This window comes from Natrix helvetica, assembly GCF_964273705.1.
Source record: "Natrix helvetica genome assembly, chromosome: 3".
NCBI lineage: Eukaryota > Metazoa > Chordata > Lepidosauria > Squamata > Natricidae > Natrix > Natrix helvetica.
This window is the reverse complement of record NC_138549.1, coordinates 156,657,242-156,678,103: the sequence shown is the minus strand read 5'-3', so window position 1 is coordinate 156,678,103 and position 20,862 is coordinate 156,657,242. Positions and strand designations below refer to the sequence as shown.

Below are 20,862 nucleotides of genomic sequence, written 5' to 3'. Positions count from 1 at the left end.
ATGAATGGGGATGGGGGCCATGTGAGCATGATTGTAAGGTCAAAAGGCATTTATTATCTGTGGAATTGAAAAACAAGTAGAGCTCTCCAATTTCTCACATCAGTATGTTGTCAGCCCTGGAGGACATCTTTTTCTTGGATTCTTCAGGGCTGCCACATTTAGTGCTGTGGGAAACTGGGAGGGGGGATTGCATGGAGTCACAGGGATATCTAGCCTAAATAACATTCCTTTCTCAGAGAGCGAAGGACATTCGGCCTGCACCTGGAGTGGCGTGACTGGGACATACCTCCAATTGGGACAGTGCATTGATTGGACCATGTGATGGACATGTGGATGCAGGGGGAAGGGACTTGGACTTTCTTTTGGGTGGGAAAATGCTGGAATCTTTCAGATTCAGGTTTTCCCAGATGTCCAATATGGCATCTCTAATAAAATGGATCTTTGAGGAAGTGCTGGCCTTGGAGTCTTCTTTCGTTGGGGATGTTACTTGGAACTCTGACATATGTAAAGTTGTATCTTTACAAACAGGGATTCTCATTACTAGCAAACCACTCAGGGACTGGTGTTGTAGAAGTCAATCCCAGGAGAAAACTCACTGAAATAGTAGGGTTATTAGTTAGCTCATTCGTTGCTCCCACTAACTGTAGTCCCTTGAGTTGGTGGTTGCTAGCCACAAGGCATCTAAAAACTCCAAGGAGATCAGCAGCTGCAAAGAAATAAGAACCGACTTGAGTAGAGATGTCGTATTCCCCATCATGGGTCTTAAGGGATGTGCTCCTTCATAATTGAAAGGGTGAGGATTATAAACTCGGGGTGATTATAAAGTAATGTACTAAGAAGCTGCCTGTATGGGAAGCAAAAAGTAAACACTCTCTTGATCTGAGATTAATTCGTAACAATTACATGAAAATATCCATGTTCACCTCATAGTCTCAGTATGGAATTTGTTCATCCTTGCCATGTTCTGTGAGCTTTTTCCAACTTCCCACTCCAGTTTTACAACCTTGACCTATCAATCAAGTTTTGTCCAAATTAGATTTTGCTCAGCATTTTGCTTTTAAATCAGATGGTGCTGATTGAAGACAGATGGGGCAGGTCTACCTGCGGCTGGATATTTGTGATGAATGATGTCTCCAAAGGAATCTCTTTGTGTAGATTTTTCTCAGAAATCTGGCAGCAATATGGAGTGAAAGAAATCATTTTCCTTGAATAGCTGAAAGATAAGGTGCAATGTTTGAACAAGAACACATGATGTGTCGAGAGTAAAGATGATGACCCTTGATGAAAAGGGAGAAGATTTGTTGCCAAAGCAACAAAAAGGGAAACATTGCTTGAGTCAAACAATGAGGGAGGATTACAAAAACATCTCAAACACCCCTAAGGAAGTCTTTAGTTTGAAACCCCGAAAAGCTGCTATCAATTAGGGTAAATGAGAACTGCCTAATTTCTACTGAGGACCACACCTGAATCTTTGAATGACATGATGGGAGCACAGTATCTGGTAACCACAGTGGGAAGGGAATGGTGCATATCATAATCCTGTGGTCTGAACTAGCAGGACTTTTAGGTCTTATATTTTCCTTCTGCAGATATTCAGTACTATTATCGGAGCAAAGATACCTTTTTAAAAAAATTCCTCTCTCAAGATTTATGGGATTAATGTTGACATGTCTCTAATTTACTTTCAAAGGCATTTCTTAATTTGGATGAAATTGGATTAAGTCACTTCTTTTGAAACAACCCCCTTGGAAGTTTCCCCTTTTAAAATTTTTCTCCCCTCCTCTTTTCCAATAAAATTGAGATAGCCTGCATTTATGATATGTGGCATATTTGCAAGGGCGGTGGAAAGAATGTTTTCATCTTGGCAAACCTTCTGCAGCTTTCCTGCAACAAAGAAAGCCAACTGGGAGATTGGCAACAGAAGTCTAGTTAAAGAGCAACAACGAACTATTCTGAGGATTCTTAGAAGATTCATCAGCCTGCTGTTTTCAGGCAGGGCATTACAAGGGCTGTCCATTTTCAGTAACTTTTCTCAAGATCAATGCCCTTCCTTCCTTCCTTCCTTCCTTCCTTCCTTCCTTCCTTCCTTCCTTCCTTCCTTCCTTCCTTCCTTCCTTCCTTCCTTCCTCAAATTGCATTCATGCTACTTCAATAACTCTTCCATTAAGCCTCTCTCTCAAGCAAGCTTAGGTACATTGTTTACTATGAAAATCAATAGTATAGATGCAAATGGAAGTATTTTCCATAAATGAATGTTGTTTGCATAGGAGGAAAATTATTATAGCAGGAACAAAAATACATTGTTATTCTAGGGGTGGAGAGAGTTGAAGTCCACAAGTCTTAAAGTTCCCAAGTTTGGACACCCCTGCTGTAAACATTGTATGGCTTCAATGCTTCATTGACTAGAGAAAGAAGAAAGCAATCTGCCATTTTTAATAATAGGTCGCCTGTTTGCATCTACGGGTGTCCTTAAGTCAGACAGTCTCAGTCCTGGACTTCCTGTATTTCAGCCCTGTAAAACAGTGGCCCTCAAGCTTTTGGGCGCCAGGGGCCGATTCCGTGAAGGGTGATTTTTCCATGGAGGAGGTATGGTTTCACATGCTGCCTTAGATCTAGTGGTGGGATGCAAGTCTTAAAGTTGCCAAGTTTGGACACCCCTGTTGTAAGGTGTCCAATAGTCCCACAGCAAGCAAAACATCAAGGCGAGTTCACAAATCTGGTGAAAACCGACTCTGAAGGTTCCTGTGGTTTTCACCTAATTAAAAGAGAAAGTTTTCCCACAAGCCCAAGCAACCAGTCACGTGGTCCAATCAAGATGCTGTATGGTTGTCTGATGACCTCACTGCTCCTTCTATGGTCCAGGTGTGAGAATGTCTTTGATTGAAATAAAGTATTTTATTTTGGCTACACAACCCCCTCTATCTCTAATCCCCCCTCCCTTTTCCTTAGCTCCAGTGTGGCAACACTGAAGCTCCAATTTGGCTCCATTCAAGTCAGCTTCACCAGAGTTGACACCAGAGGTGAGTTCCTAATGGTTCGGACCAGTTCAGCCGAGTTGGTAGTAACTCAGCCTGCCACGCCCCTGAATCGGTTCTCTCAGCAGTGCCATAGGCACCACCATCTTGTTTTCTTGCATAAGCATTTTTTAGCATTGTGCATGTGCGCATAGTGCACATCAAGCATGCATGCACACTAACCACGGCCCTGAGCGAACTGGCAGTAGCAGCAGCTGGAACCCACCCCAGGTTGATACCTACATTCTGTCAGAGTTCTAATCAGCTTGGAGCTTTCATTGGGCTCCCGAATTCCTAACTCTCTTGAGTTCACACTTTAAACACAGTAGGAAAGAGAAGCCTAATATAGATTGCAAAGTTATCTTGAGCTTAATCCTAGAGTGATTGCCACCATGGGAGCCATGGCTCGTATTCAGTGGGCCATGTATCATCCACGGCCAACAACAACTGTCACGCCTATTGTTGGAATTTCTGCTTGAAATATGAAAGAGTCTAGTCTTGTCTATTCTGTTACTTTTAATGCTTGCCTGCAGTTCTGGGAGTTAAAGCCATGACTTGTGGGAAATGGCAGGTTATAAAAGTTGAGTCTTTGAATAATGGGTGCAGGTTGAGGGTGGGAAGAGGGTAGAAATAGCACAGGGAGGCCTGTTGCTTGTGTATTGTAGACTTCATAGAAGCATCTAGTTAACTATTGCTGGATATAAGATTGTAAGTTTTTTGGATGTTGTCCTGGTAGAGAAAAAAAATCTTCTTACATTCCTGTTAGAAATCCTAGCTGCACCCTAGTTTTAATTTCTGATACACCAGCAAACATTACTTTGACCATTAAAATCCCTTCTCCTTTTACCTCCCCTGCTTTTAGATTAGAAGATATCCCTTCTAATCTAAGATAAGCAGAGAAATAGAAGCCAGAATCCCCTTTGGAATCTGTTTTATATAGTATAGTTATTCCGTAGGAATGGCACTTCTATCTCTACTTTCAATAGTTGGAGTAGGCGCTGGTTTTGATAGTGCTGCTACGTAGCCAGTATGACTCATTCAAACAAATAGAGGCAGCTATGGACAAATAAGGACCACTTCATTGAAGCACTATAGGTCCTGAGAGCCTCATGACTGATTTATAATCCTCTTCCTCCCCTAACAACTGAACAGCCTACTGAAGAGAAGGCTCGGGGGAGACATGATAGCCGTCTTCCATTATTTCAAGGGCTGCCAATACTTCAATATTTGAAGAGCTGTGACAGGGAAGGGGAACAAAATGGTAATTTTGCTGACAGTGAGAATGATTAATAAATAAGACAGCTCCCCCCCCCCCGAGTTGTGGGTGTTCCATTGCTGGAGGTTTTCAAGAAAAGACTGGACACCCATTTGTCTGGGATGGTATAAGGCCGTGATGGCGAACCTATAACACGCGTGCCACAGGTGGTATGCAGATCCCTCTCTGCAAGCGCGCCAGCCGTCATCCCACCCCAGTTCCACCCCTCATGTTTGTGCACTTCCCACCGGCCAACTGGTCTTCAAGTCTCTGCTGTGCATGCGTGGGGACAGGGCCTTCCCCGATCTCTGCAGGTCCCCCCCCCAGTGCACCTCTGCCTCCCGTGCCATCCCTGATCTCAGCAGGTTCCACCCTCTGCAGGTGCCTCTCCATGGCAGAAATGGAGGAGAAAGCTAGGGTGCACTGGGGGGAGAAACTCCAGAGATCGGGGAAGGCATGGAAGGGAGGAATGCAGGAGAGGTGGCTGGGCGCATGCATAGGGAAAACGCATGCATGCGTGGGGGCAGGACGCATGCGCGGGGGGTGCTTGCATTGCATTTTGGGGATTGGGGCACGTGCATGTGTGCACTTTAAGCATTCAGCACCAAAAAGGTTAACCATCGCTGGTATAAGGACTTCTGACCTGGGAAAGGTATTGGACTAGAAGACCCCCAAGGTCCCTTCCAGTCCTATGATTCTATGGTTTCTATGAAAATCCATCTTTAGAGCCTAGATTCAAGAGGAAACTGAGTTCCAAGGATGAATCCAATACTTGTATATACTAGGGAAGAAGAGAGGTTTCTGCCTAGCCAATGGACAATGTAGTTCGCATTCAATACATTGTGGGGTAATTGTGTGATAGTTCCCATGCTAGAAGCTGTGACATGGAAGTTCACACAGATAGCATTGGTTTTATGTGAATGATTGATTAACTGTTACTTTATCTCATTTCAAGATGTGGAAGAACTTTACACTCATTCCTTTCTGGGAGAGAATTTGGGTTTTTCTCGCGCTAAGGATGTGTGGTGGGGCAACTGGTATTTGCCATCTAAAATTCAGTTAGTATTTGTCCTTCCTCAATGGGGGGGTGGGGGGGGGAAGACTGAAATAAAAATAAAAGAAACCAGGATGGCCCAAACTGTTGCTCTTCTTTTTTTTTTTTTTTCAAAAGAAAAAAAAATGCCCCGAAGCATTTTTCCATAGACATTGATTTTCTCCATAGACATTGATTTTCCTTGGTAGCGTTTCCTAAATTGACCATATAAATTTGCAATATTTCATAATCACATGCTCAGTCAAGAAGTGTTACATCAAATCATCAGCATTTGAGAAAAACCTTACACCGCTTTGATCTTCTTTGAGTAGGCTGCTGTGAGACGAAAGAAACGGGGAAACACTTAGTACCGCCTACCATTTCAAAAATTTGATAAAACCACCATTACTTTGAAACAGACATGCCAATTTGATGTTCCAATGTTTTGATTAAAACGTCTGGATTTAAATGTGCTGGAACAGATGTCTGCTCTTTGAAACAGGGAATGAAGGAGTCCATTCTATCTACCGGGATAGAACTCATGGATTTCCAAAAATAAAATAAATATATTCAGAAAAAAAGTTAGGGGTGGTGCCTAGAGATGGAGCTCTTATCTCACAATCAGGAGACTGTGAGTCAGAGGTGGGTTGCTAATTTTTTTACTACTGGTTCGGGAGCACTCACGCACATGCTTGCACGCATGCGTGATGCTTCTGTGCATGTGCGGGAGGGAGGAAACTCCCACTGCCGCTGCTACTGGTTCGGCTGATCCACGCCGAACCGGCAACAACCCACCTCTGCTGTGAGTTCGATCCTGGGTAGAGGCAGATATTTCTCTCTCTGGGCACAATGAGAATATATCTGCTGAACAAATCTCTGCATTGGCGACAAGAAGGGCATCCAGCCAGTAAACACTCAGCTCCATTCATTTGCCCAGACTCCACCCCGGAAGGGATTATGGGGTCAAAACGAAGATGATGATATTCAGAAGCAAACTTCTGCTTATGTCTCATCTACAGTAACTTTAACTATTCTCTAGAAATGATAAGTCATCCATCTAGCCTGTAAGATTATGAATTAGTTGTTTTTAGTCTGTAAAAAAGAGAAGGTTAGTAATCTATGGTAATGGTGAATGCTTCATTAGCAGAAATTACCTAGCATTATGTTGGTGGCTGTTGTTATTGAAAATAAACACCCCAACTAGATAACTCAATGGTGTTATGTACAGAGCTCTTAAACTGTAATAGTTATATGAAGTGCCAACCCCTGAGGGGAAGAGAAGGAGCATGTGAAATTGTAAGTCTAAATTTTACTGACTCCTAAGCCCTAGGAATAAGGATCAAGACAGCTTATCCATCCACCCTGAATCAGTCTATGCCAATATAATTATCTCATATAACCCCTTTTCAAATATACATTAGTCTCTTCTAGTCTGCCCAAACCTGCCCTACATTTTTTTTAATTGGTTAGAATGCAGAATATATCGCAAAACAGCAGCAGCCATGAGGTGACCACGCTCGCCGTCTCCTTCACCCCAAAAATAATAAGACCTCCCTGAAAATAAGGCCAAGTGCTTATTTCGGGAGGGGAGGAGGGTTCAAAATAAGACCCTGTCTTATTTTCGAGGAAACATGGTAAATCCTACAATGGCTGCATGATATAGGAGAAAATTGGCGCAAACAAGCCAAATATATATATATGAGGCTAGCCATTCTTTCTCTTAATACTTCCTTTCTTTCCACTTTCTTCCTATTTTGGACTCTCTTTTCTGTCTCCCAAGAAGCAGACTGCAGATAATGAACGGGGACATGTTACCAAGGTCTTAAGTTGTTGCTGTCTCATGGAAAATGTTTGGAATTAGGCTGAAAGTGGTGGCCATGGGCCATGGGAGTATTTGTGTCCTTGCTTAACCCTGATCTAAGGCAAATCTCTATGTTCCTAATAGTTTATCACTTCCTAATAAAGTTCAGTTTTTAACAAATTTTTAAAAAATATTTGTAGGTCAGCCACCAGGGTTGCAAATAAATTAAAATTATATTAAATTGAATTTCATTTTGTTCTGCCCTTACAGTATCTACTTCCTTGTCCTGTCTTTGCTATATTTGTATGTCTCCAAAATGTTGAGTTTGCGTATATGTAGCATGCTTGTATGGCTGTTCATGTTCCAGAGCATAGATTATTTGGAGTAAATCTTGCTAAGTATTTTTTTTTTCCTCCTGTGAGCTGAAAAATAGTGAAAGTTTGCTCTCTCCGGATTGGTAGGGGCAACTATGATTCACACAAGGCGTTTCTCTTTGCCTTGGCAGTGTAGAAAAGAAGAAATAAATAAATTTGTTGTCCAAAATGTGGTTAGGTGTAACAGGGCCAACAAGTCCTTTTTTCATGATTTTATTATTAGTATGTTTTATGCATTACAGACGTTTAAAGCTGGCTTTTTATGTTTTCATTTCTATTTGTATCTTGCACATTGATTGCTTTCCCTGCTGAGTGAGGGCTGATGGGCACAACAAATTAGTGACATTGGCTGACCATTAACTGCATCAGCCCATCCTCAGTCTTGCCTCCCGTGAACACTGACATACATGCAGAGCATAAATCCGTAGTTCTCAATCTTTTCTTCATCACGGACCCACTTTAAATACCTGTTGTGGCTGTGGACCATGGCCACAGACACCCAAGATTTAAGATTTAAACCATAACATTTCTTCAAGACCCCCTGTGACAACATTGTGGCTCCCAGGTTGAGAAGCCCTGGCCTAAATAATGACTTGGTATGAAGGAATTTTCCTGATGGATCAAATGTCTGCTTCTTTTCTAAAGATATTGATCCGTCTTCATGAAATAAGCATCTAGAAGCCATGGTGGTGCAGTGGTTAGAATGTGGTATTGCAAGCTAATTCTGCCAACTGCCAGCAGTTTGAATCTCTCTGGCTCAAAGTTGACTCAGCCTTCCATCCTTCCATCTTTCCGAGGTCGGTAAAATGAGGATCCAGATTGTTGGGGATACTATGCTGACTCTGTAAAACACTTACAGCACTGTGGAGCGGTATATAAGTCTAAGTGCTAATGTTGTTGCCTTGGTTTTCCTGAGAGTAGCACCTCTGAGAGATCTGCACTTTGAACATGGACCATAATTTGATGACAGAATGCATATTTGACTGTAGAAACTTCCAGGTTCAGTTCTTAGTGCCTGCACCGAAACAAACTTTAAGTAGAACGATGCTTGTTTGAATATGTGGAAAGCCATTCAAACTTGCAGATGAGGCTAAACTCCCAAAGTCCTTCAGATAGTATGGCCATTGCAGAGAATTCTGAGAGTGCACACAATCTGGAAGTTGCAAAGGTGGGGAAATGTTGAATGAGACCAATTATATTGCCTAGGCAGGGGGTTGGACTAGAAGACCTCCAAGGTCCCTTCCAACTCTACTATTGTATTGTATTGTATTGTATTGTATTGTATTGTATATAATTTGGTCAAAATAATCTAATTTTATTGATAAGACATCTGAGTATACATTGTGTGTGTTGTCATAAGGCTGCTTTCTGTATCTTGTGAATATTCTTATACAATATATCACAGAAGTAGATACACACCTTCACATTTTGTAAATATTTAAGTATAACTTTTGCCAGCAGTTTAGACATTAATGGTTGTGTGTAGCATTATTTTGAGGGGACAGCACATTTACACTGTTATACAAGCTGTATACTCACTACTTTTCATTGTAGACATGTGTCATTGTAGCTCTCAAAAGCCATAAGAATATTTTGATTTAGTTTATTAAATAATATTTTAATAACTTTCTTGGTATATCATACACAAACATACATACATAATGTATACATTTATTTGTATACTTTTGTTTATTTTGATCAAACAAGATGCATTTGAATGCACGTCAATATTGGATCAGCCAGGTTTTAAATTAATTTAAAATAGTTTTAAAAGCTTAGGGGGAAAGACATTTGCCTAATTCTGAAAGGATAACAATATAGGCATCTAGCAAGTCTTGCAGAAGGAATTCCACAGTGACAAATGTTCTTTCTCCAGTCATTACCCACCCAGTATCTGTCAGAAGACACACAAAGAAAAGCACTTGTAGGTTGATTGGCAGGTTGGCTTCTTTCAACTAGAGTGAGAATTATTATAAATAAATTATTGCAGCTTACTCTTGTAATTCTACATTTTTTATGTGTCTTTAGGAAAGGATTTCCCCCTTCAAGGGAAACCATAACTAAACCATCTAGCTTGAGCTAGTAAAAGATATCTCACTGAAATATTTCCGACAAGATACTGAGGCAAACCTGAATCTAAGAATAAGAATATTTGCAAGTTGAGAATCTTATTTTAAACCCTAAACATTTTCTGAAAACCATGGGTAGAACATAGAATATAGAATAATAGAGCTGGAACCAACCTTGGAGTCTAGTCCAACTTCCTGCTTAAGTAGGAGACCCTATAGCATTTCAGACAAATGGTTGTCCAGTGTCTTAATGGTCTTGGAAGGCACTCAGTTTCTGCTGGCTATAAGTTCCTCCTTTGCCAGTTACACTCCTTTTAACTCTCTCTTTCTTATTAGTGAAGTTAAACAAAAATATGAACATCTTAGTACAATGAAAGTGAAAGTGCATTACTGTGAATACAATCTTTGTTTCTTTAACCTTAAAACTTTGATCATGGCGTGGATAGATCGATGACTGGAACTACACTGAAATTTTCTCCAGAACTTTCTAAACTCAGAATTAGCTCTATAAAGATATTCTCAAGACACCATTTAAACTTTTGAATATTGTAGCTGGATTTATTTATTTATTTTTAGATATCGTTTAACCTTGTCTTTTCAGAACCATAAATCTTCTGTTTTGTGGTAAATCCAATTATTAACTCATCAGGACAGTTACTGTTTACAAAGAATGATTAATCATACATACCATGTGGAAGAAATAAGCAACTTCTGTGAAAGTAATCTCGGCATAAACTACTGGCAGCTTTGTGGGCCAGCTGTGTGAATAATAAAGAATGAAGCGCAATAAGTTAAAAAGAGAAGAAGAAACATGTCCCGCATTGACAAATTACTGTGATCACTTCTGAACTATAATTTGAGGTTAATTTTAATCACCCGGGGAATGGGTGCAGCCCACTGAATATTAATAGATATTCTGCTAGTTCTCTGAAATTTAATATATATGCATTTAGTAATAGAACTGTACTGAGTTTCATGTCTGCAATAAACCTTTGTTCCAAATTTAAGTTTGGAAATCCTTTTGTGATTGTTACAAGAAATTAAATTTAATAGGCTCAGAGCAAAAACTTTTTTCAGGCAGAAATTTAAGACATGATGTTCTCTAGATGTGTTGAGCAACTCATATCAACACAAACAAAATATTTATAGATTATTATTATCCAATATAACTGGATATCATCAGACTGCATCAAAGTACACATAACCAACAACAGACCTCTTCTCCCAGTGTAATCTTGCTGTCTGTTACCTAAAGGGTTAGCAGCAATGAGGCAAAAAACAACAATCCTGGTCAGAGATATTCAGAAAGATGGCCCTGTAGTCAAAAGGCAGTTCTGATCTAGCTTAATTCTGCTATTATTTTATGTTTTATGTATTCAAGCTTGAATATCAGCTTTTAGATTAAACATGGAAGCCATTCCCAAAACATAAAATCCAGTTTCTTTCTATGTCAGTTTTTAAAAAAGGTCTCTTTAAAGAGAATTCCTAATTAATAGCAATAGCAATAGCACTTAGACTTATATACCACTTCACAGTACTTTACAGCCCTCTTTAAGTAGTTTACAAAGTCAGCATATTGCCCCCAACAATCTGGGTCTTCCTTTTAACTGACCTTGGAAGGATGGAAGGCTGAGTCAACCTTGAGCCGGTCAGTAACAAACTGCCGGCAGTCGGCAGAATTAGCCTGCAATACTGGATTTTAATCACTGCATCACCACAGGTTTTTCAAAAGGCAAAATACGCTTGCCTTTTGACAAAAAAAGCACCTTTAGGACAACTATGACCTGGATGATTGAGAGTTTCCATATAGACTATCTAAATGAATGGCCCTCAGTGCTCTCTGAGTTTGGTTGTTTACTTGTAGACGTTTCATTACCCAAACTAGGTATCATCATTGGTGCTAGTAAAGAGTGCGGTTTGCTCTCAATTTATATTCTAGTGGGCAAGCCCACTAAATTGAGAGAACATCAAGGACCCCTCCAATATTCTCTCTTACTGGTACAATACTTAAAGAAATGTTTGAAAACAGTTAGTTATATTCCAACCCATAGTTTTATCTAGAAATTATACATTTCATTCATTAAAAATATCTAGACAGTATTTTACATTATCTCTACTCTCTAGTAGCCACTGTAAGTTGGGAGGTTAGCACATCTACTCTGCTCATAATGTAGTTCTCATTTCCTGCTCATCATTTAGAAAGCTACTGCTGTCACTTCCTTTAAAAACTGGGCATGATTAAACTTTCAAATGGAGAAATTGTGAAGAGTTTGTCATCAGTTTTATGCACCAGTGTACAAACTGTAGGCCAAGTGATGGTAGCTCTAATAAGAATGTTTGCCGGTGGCATATTTTGGAGACATTCTTTAGCTATTGTTCATTTCAAGCAGCAGTGATAGGAAATGGCCATCTTTAAGCAGAAGGGCTGCACAAATTAGTGTGCAATCCACAAATCAAGACAAGTAGATAGTTAAGGAGATTATTAAGATGTTGAACAAAATTCAGGAGTTTGAGAATTCAGATCTTGAACTTTCAGATCACTTAATCTAAACAACAGCTTGAGAGGTATTAGGAACAGCCCAAAGAAAATATTTGATTTTTTCCAGCTGTTTCAATGGTGAAAGAAAAAGAACCCAAAACAATCTGGTGAAATTCTGAAAATTTCATTATTACAAGGAATAGTCCAGCAAGGAAACTAGCTAGATCTTTATTATGCTGTGGATGGACTTTTCGTGAGCAAGATGTCTTTCCTTATGTCAAGAGTTTGGTCTAGATAAATTGTTAAGGGTCTTTGTTGGTTGTTCTGTGAATTTAAGTAAGAAGGGATTTGAAGCTCAAAGTTTGCCTGGCTAGTTTGAATCTGTGAATTCAGTCACACTCTCTCTACCTCTTTCCAATCCTTTCTTTCTCTTTGAAAGATTGTATTGCAAAGGCAGAGGGGTTAAATGCAAAAGTGCTATATAGAATGCTTCACACCTTTTAAATGTACATCAAAGTTGCCTTACAAGGAGAAGCCATTGGACTTTCTACAACACCTTTTCCTGCAATTTAGCTTCCTGTCTCAGATTCCTCTGCTTTCACTTATCCCAGTGAAATACGAGATAAAGTATGTTCTAGCTACTTAGCTGATTGAAAAGTTGTCCTGTTCCATCTCGGAATGGAACTGTAAAGCTCACTGTAAAGAATTTGGGCCTATGGATTGAAATTGAGTCTGCAGGTGGCAATTTTAAGTTTCATGATTGTAACATATGTACAATTGAATATTTGGCCATTGGCTTGGAATGAAACATGGGCTGATTCCAGTTCTGAGTTCTTGTTTGTTAGAGACAAGTAGTAAAGCCAGTAGAGCTGTAGTTCTGGAATCAGTTCCTAATTATTATTTCTGTACATATTTATATTTCCTCTTTTATTTTTAAGCCCTTAATTGAAAAAAACCCCAGATGAGTGGCAGGGTGGCCTAGTGGTGAAGATGCTTGCCTTCCACTTGGAAGGCTGAGAGTTCAGTCCTAGACAGCAATAGATATTTATCGGGATGCAAAGAGATAATATCTGCTGCAAACTCCATATAGGTGTCATGAAGGGCATCTGGCCAGTAAACTCTCAGCTCCATCCAATTGCCCTGACTCCACCCCAATAAAAGGGATCACAGGGTCATAAAAAGAAAAAAAAAGAGTCTTCCAGATAAGTTCTTTGACAGTGATAAAATGACAATATTGATAAAATATAACCTGTGGGTACTTCTGAAATTTCCCATTTTTTAAAAAAAGATTTAATTTAATTCCAGTCTGTATTTTGTCCATAGCCCAACGGTCGGCTCATGAACTTCCAATGGTTGAAAGACAAGATGTGGACACCTGCCTTGTATACGGTGGACAGCAAATGATTTTAACCGGCCAGAACTTTACAGCAGAATCCAAAGTCATCTTCACAGAGAAGACACCAGGTATGGCATCCTTTTCATTCTTTCTCTCATGTGGCTGATTAAGGAAAGCCATGCCTTGAAGGACCCGATCTTAAAAATAATGTTAAAATAGGGCCTGCAACTGTAGGTAAGGAAGCTCTTTTATTATAATTCTTTTCACTAAGGCAGTCAGAAAGAAACAGCAAGGCAGTATGGTAGCTTAGTATCCCATTTTTAGCACCAAGCAACCAAAGCTGAACAAAGAGATTGGAGATTTTCAACTGGAATCTGGATGATCATGAGTTAGTGTAGTGAATTCTGTGGTGGGCAGTGGGGGTGGATTTGACGATCTCATAGATCACTTCCAGCTCTATAATTCTAAGGGGTGGAAATTGTCCTTGGTGTCTTCTCTGCCTCTCACAATGTCTTATCAAAGTACAAGGTAAAGACTCCCCCAGGTTGAGTTCAATTACTAAAGATTACAGTATATGAACATATCCATAACTTCCATAACCAAATAGAAGTATGCAGTTTGCTATAGCGTTCAGTTTTTACTTTCTAGTGTAGCCTAGAGCCTTGCGATTTTCATAGTGGCGCCTGCCCCAAGTAATTTGGCCCAACCCACTGTATTTTAAGGTTTTTCAAGATATTCTAGATGCTACCACTTGCTAGCCTTTCCATCATGGCAAACCCTAGCTCCATGTCAAAGTCAGAAATAAATTCTACCAAAAGTTGCCTTGATTCCTTTCAGGTTTGTTTTTTCCTTTCTTCCAAATGCAAACATTCTACCTATAGCCTGAAGTTCTCCCTGGGAGGTAGGTTAGGCTATTGTTTCTCAATCTGGTGTCCACCAGTTTTGGAAATACTGCAATCCAACTAACGTTGTCAGCCATGTTGGCTAGTTCATTTGGAAACAGTAATTTCAACACCTCTCTGTTGTTGTGCACAAAGGGCGTTACATTAATCCAAGGCAGGGAATGTCTATTGAGGGAATTTCATTGTATGGAACTTGTGAAGATATTGGAATCACTTCCCCATTCTTCTGCAGGTTGCACAGCTCAGATAAGTAATTCTGAAAGAAACCATTGGGTTACTAGGAGTCTAATTTTACAGCATATGATATATGGCAGTCTTTGCAAAGGCTGAATGCATCAAATTGTTGTCACACTACCAGTGGTGGGCTTCAGCCAGTTCGCACCTATTTGGGAGAGCTGGTTGTTAACTTTCTAAGCAGTTCAGAGAACCAGTTGTTGGAAGAAATCTCATTTTGTTTTTTGTTTTTTTCCACTTTACAGGGCTAATCCTGTAAGGAAGGCAGGAAGAAAACATTCTGGTGTTGTTTCTAGCCTAATCTTTATTGCCCTGCCTCTCTGGTTAACCCTTATTACATTGTAACAGCTAAGGTGAAACGCCCATCAACATGAGTAACGTTGAGTTGGCCACCCCCCTCAGTCACATCACCACTGAGCCAGCTGGTCATTAGGGCAGAGAAACGGTAGTTAAATTATTTGAATCCCACCACTGCACATTACCAAAGGAAAGTGGTTATTGTAGTAACACATATAGAAGATGGCAATCTGAGGTGACTAGTGTTAAAATTATACATTCAGTAGTATGCTTACACGGTGATCCCTTACAGATGTCTGTGCAAGAATTTTCTCCCAAATGAACCTTTTACTCCCAAATGAGACTTTTGAGGTAGAAATATTTCAAGAATTTCAGTGGGCTATGCATGAGTCAGAAGAACGGATTGTTAGTCAGTAGAAACTGGGAAACGAAAACGAAGAAATGTAATTGTGACTAAGAACAATAGATTTGCTTTGATGATGGATCTCTGTAAATGAATTCTCACTGAGATATCTGTGTAAATGGGTCATGAGTTCTTGTTCCTGCAGTCTCCCTAAAGAGGTCAAAATCTGCAAGATGACTGGGGGCAGCATCAAGGGGTAGAAGGCCTTTCTCTTTTGTGGGCACCCGAGGCAGCACTTCAACTGAATGCCAAGTCTGCCATCTTGCAGGTCCTGACAAGCAATTGCTGTCATCACCATGATCATGGATTGATTGATTATGTGCCATCAAGTTGCTGCTGACTCTAAGTGACCACATAGCTGGATTTCCTGCAGGAGGATCAGAACAGCTGAACAATATTCAAATTGTTCAGCTTTTACCAGTACTGTAATACAAGGGGGGTGGGGATGGAGGATCTCTCTGTTGAACCTATGGCTTTGCATTGGGAAAAAACAAAACCAGAAGTATAGTGCAAATGCTGTACTTCAAGTGATAATTCAATGAATTAAGTATTTAGTTAGAGATTCATATGATCTTGTATGACAAAAATCATATTGGGCATTTAGGAAGAGTTAATCAGAGTTGATATTACTACCCTTAAGTAATGAACTAGATTTTTATTCGATGTACATTTCTGTTTTGGAAATGATATGGATCTTTGGCCCTGCTGGATCAGGCCAAGATCCATTTCTGGTCCTTAATATCTCACAGTGACCACTGATGCTTTTGGGGTCTTCAAAGCTGCGGATCCCAGCACAATGTAACAGAATAGCAGCTTATCATTTCTTGGAAGTGTCTTCTGCCCCAATTGCAGCCAAGTACAAGTTGAAAACACTGCTCCCAATTTGAAGAAATTCCCCAGTAACATTAATGGAGAGGGGAGTATATGGGAATAAGGGCATCCATGCTTAGAAAGCCAATATTAAATTTCCAGTAGATAAATAGAAGCTCCAGCTCTGACACTGGGACATATTTTTTCATAGTAAGGCATGGCACAAATTAAGATTGTCAAGACTACATTTGTTAAAGCAGAGGAAAGAAGGGAGGAAGTACAGAATGGAGGTCAAGAATGGAGCCCAGCCACTGCAGTTTGTGTGTCTGTATGTGTTTGTGCGTGTTCTCTCTCCCTCCCTCCCTCCCTCTCTCTCCAAATTTGTTGAGCCATTGACTGACTTCCCATATCACAGAGTTGTTCTCTTTCCTGCCTTTGTTCCTTTGCAACTGATAATTGCATATATTTATATATTTAATTTCATGTTGCATTTTTGCTGATAAATAGTGGGGCTGAAAGGCAAAAGGGAAGCAGTATTCTCCCTTCCATATTTGGGCATACCATATGCTTTGACTGCTAGCTGCAGTTTGGCAGTTTCAAATCCCACTGGTTCAAGGTTCTTCCATCCTTCCATCCTTCCATCCTTCCAAGATGGGTAAAATGAGGACCCAGATTGTTGGAGGCAATATGCTGACTTTGTAAACCACTTAGAGAAGACTGTAAAAGCACTATGAAGCGGTATATAAGTCTAAGTGCTATTGCTATTACTACCATTGCTCTTCCCTCCAAATCATAGTCTTCATGATAGCAACTGCAAATTTAGTCCTGGGGTTATGAGTTGCTGAATCCTTACGTATATTGATATACATGTCTTTTGGACTGTATCTTTACTATACCTTCCCTTTCTTTTATGTTGCTTGCTTTGAATAGTTGCTTTGATTTCTGATCTGAATCATATCTGACCTTTAAAAAAAATCTCTAGGAGGGACTCATTGTTTTTGTTAAATATGCAGTGCAACAGTTGAAACAATGGTAATCACAGAGGATAGGAATTTAGCATCCCCACCCCTAATGGATTACTGCAAAGGTTTTGTTACCTGGAAGGACCAGTTGACAGCAAGGTGCTACTTTTAGCTTTATAGTTTCTCAGGAAATAGTTCACATTCAGAAGTGTCCAAAGAGGATTCCTGTGCATTTCTGTTTTGAGTTTCAAAAGAAAAGAGAAGGAGGCCTAATATCTATGGAGATAAATATTAGCCATCCAGGTCATGGTTGTCTCAAAGGTGCTTTTTCAAAAGGCAACTGGACTTTCTTGGTTCTACCTTGAAGAGGTTTTAACTTCTCATCCAAGAAGTTCTTCTGAAGAACTGAAGAAGCTTCTTGGGTGAGAAGCAAAATGTCTTCAAGGAAAAACAAAGAAAGTCCAGTTGCCTTTTGAAAAAGGACCTTTGGGAAGAGGCCTAATGGTCCCTCCTCTTCCTTTGTATTCCAGGTTGAAACTTTACAATTTGTAGAAGTCAGTCCATGGTCTTTGAAGAAAAATGTGAAAGCCTCAGTGGTCATAACAGAGATTTCTGAAAGGAATCTTCAGCTCGACTTTCCAACTTTTCTTCAATTTATAAAAGTAGCTTATGTTTCCTCATGTCATGCAAAGAGATACAGGAAATATACCGTGTTTTTCGGAATATAAGACGCACCCTTTTCCCTCAAAAAAGAGGCTGATAATCTGGGTGCATCTTATACACTGAATACAGCATTTTTTGCCTCCCGAAACCCCGCCCCCTTCATCAAAATGGCCATGCATAGCTTGTAGGAGGCTTTCAGAGTGCTCCTGGGGGCTGGGGAGGGCAGAAATGAGTGAACAATGGGCCATTATTTGCTCAATTTTGCCCCCGCCCCAGTCCCCAGGAGCACTCTATAAGCCTCTTGAAGGCTATGCATGCAATTTTTTTGACAAAAAAAACCTGGCCATTTTTTACTCCTTTTGGGGGGGTACCCCCTGGAGCCTGTTTTCACGAAAAACGGGCCATTTTTGGGAGGTTTGCAGAGTGCAAAAACTTTTTTTTTTAATTTGCCTCTTCAAAACCTTGGTGCGTCTTATACTCCGGTGCGTCTTATACTCTGAAAAATACGGTACACGCTCATCAGAATATTAACTAGCTTGTCTGCCATAATACTGATGCCTTAAAGCAGTGATGGTGGACCGTTTAGGCACAGAGTGCCCAAACGGGAAGGTGTGCGCCCGCCCATGCACATGTCCGTACCCCAGAGCACCGGAAAACCGATGACCAGCTGGACGGTGCACATGCGCACCTCGAAAACCTGACGACCAGCTGGCTGAGCTAGGTTAATGGCACTCGTGCCCACAGAGAAGGCTCTGCGTGCGATAGGTTCGCCATCACAGCTTTAAAGGAAAAGTGGGGAAGGGACTAAGAGCTCTAATCAGAATTTCGAAAGGGAATTATTAGTTTTATTTTTCATAGCTAATCAGCCATGTGGATCTTAATGGACAGAAATTAAGGCAGTTGTAAGGCTGACCTAACCCTTTTATCAATTTGGTGCCTGGTTCTGGATTCTTATAGAGTCCATCACATCAAAGCATAATTGAAGATATAAATATAAATATGTGTACCTCGTTGTTTAGTTGTTTCTGGGGAGCAACAAGATGTTTATCTGTTTATCAACAGATGTTGATTTCCCCGCCATTGTATCTGTGAATTCCTTCAAATAGGAATACAAAATTAAATGTAATCACAAAAATACACCATTATAAAATCATAGAACTCAAATGTTATTAGATCATAAAATTGCAGTATCATAAATGTATAAAATCCCAACATTGTAAAGCAATTATTTTTTAAAAAATTAGAACAACGAGATAGAGCACCACAGACCGTTAAAAGCTTGGATGAACAGTGTTTGCAGCTGATACCAAAACCTTACAATTTTGATACTATTCATTTCTAAAGGGGGGGGGGGATTCCACAATCAGGTCTCTACATTAAGAATGTTATACCTTTGATAGTAATGCTGCAAATTCCTGGCAACTATGCCATCATTGTAAGCATTTGCCACCAAATCTTATAGACTGCTAAGCATTAGTCTATACTGCTTTGTATCTTTGGCCACCTAATGAGAAGGAAGGACTCACTGGAGAAGAGCCTAATGCTGGGAAAGATTGAGGGCAAAAGAAGAAGGGGATGACAGAGAATGAGGTGGCTGGATGGAGTCACTGAAGCAATAGGCATGAGCTTAAATGGACTCCAGAGGATGGTAGAGGACAGGAAGGCCTGGAGGAATGTTGTCCATGGGGTCACAATGGGTCAGACATGGCTTTGCAACTAACAACAACAACAACAACAAAGCAGTAAGGATTATGCCATCATGCCTGCTTTGTTGATTAATTATCTAGCAAGATTCTGAGGTCTCTGTGTGTATTTTAAAAACAATTTTGACTTCTTGGAACTGCTTGAACAAGTCCATGCATTTTTCTTGGCATTTTTTTCAGAAGTATCCCCCCCCCCCCCCGCAATTGTCTTCTTCCTAGAGCAAAGAGAGAATGATTGGCCCAAAGTCACAAGGGAACACCCAATTTCTAGTCCAGTGCCTTTAAACACTACACCAAGCTTTACTCACACTTCATAATGTTGCAGAAATTGACAGGCTTTAGACTTCTCAGGATACAGGAAAAGTTTATTTGGCAGCTAGGTTCAGAAAGGTTAGCCCATGGCTAACATTGCAAATTTCTGAACGACCTTCATTATCGAAGCACACATTCTTATACATTCTCAAAGACAGCGTAACATGGAAACACTTAACTCATTTCTTATTGGTTACCTTGAGGAAAAAGCCTTATAAGGAGATGGGGGTCTTACTTCTCCTTTTGTTACAGGTATGGACTATGTGCCATTAACAAACTTTAACTGAACCTTTTGGTTTTGGACTTCTGACATAGGGACATTTGCTGGAACATGTTGTGGTTGAAGGCTGATGACATTTCCCTGTCCCTTTAAGCAGGCTTCTAACTGTCCCTTTTATGCCATGTCTTCATTCTTATATTTTAATCCATATTTTATTCTACTTTAATAAGTTAGAGTGGTTTATTCATCATTGCTATGTCAGATAGTTTTCATTTTGTTGCAATTGTTTTTCTTTGCTAGCCTTAATTGCTGTAATCTAATTACAGTATCATGAAATGAACACCACTCAGAGTTGCATTTGGTTGCAGTAGCATATCAGCCTGACCAATAAACAAATACACAACTTCCTTTGTTTCGAAGACTGCTCTTTCAAGTGGAACTATTCAGATCTGAAGAGCAGTACTTCTGAATGTTGCATCCTTCCATTTATGCAATATTTTTAAAGTGGCCTGTTCATTTCTCTTTATTTTACTAGGTTCACATCTTATTGTAGCTTACGATGATTGCAGATTAACATTGGAATCCCAGACTTCCACTTTACTTTAGAGTTAAGGCTTTGGAGTTAATGCTTTAACAGCCTTTCCATCCATAGGCAGCAGCTGCAGACTTTGTCTGCATTCAAATACAGGAAAAGTACAGGGAAAAAATGTAGATTTATCTATGGGAACTTATGCATAAGTTTGTAATTGGGCTTCGACTCATATATTTTGTACATAATGTTAATGAATAGCTCAAAGGATAATAAAACTACCGTTAGATCTTGGAGCAACATAGCCTCTTTGGTGAGGCTGTCAATTATCTTCCTGATTGTTGATTCTAGGAAAAGACTTGCATTTTTATAAAAAGGAAATAGCAAAAAAGAAGAAGAAAAGCACACCAGCATCTGGAAAGGAAAGCATGCTTCCTTATCTCTCCAGTTCACTTGGATGACTCAT

The 20,862-nt window shown here is 40.0% G+C and overlaps 1 protein-coding gene across 4 annotated transcripts in view; it reads left to right on the top strand.

Moving 5' to 3' along the window:
• Positions 1-20,862, top strand: part of NFATC2 (nuclear factor of activated T cells 2) — a 173,663-nt gene that overhangs the window by 60,388 nt on the left and 92,413 nt on the right. For all 4 annotated transcript variants that reach the window (XM_081949660.1, XM_081949663.1, XM_081949661.1 and 1 more), the window contains exon 6: positions 13,349-13,489. In XM_081949660.1, coding sequence (XP_081805786.1) covers positions 13,349-13,489 — 141 coding nt within the window. The remainder of the gene's footprint in view (positions 1-13,348; positions 13,490-20,862) is intronic.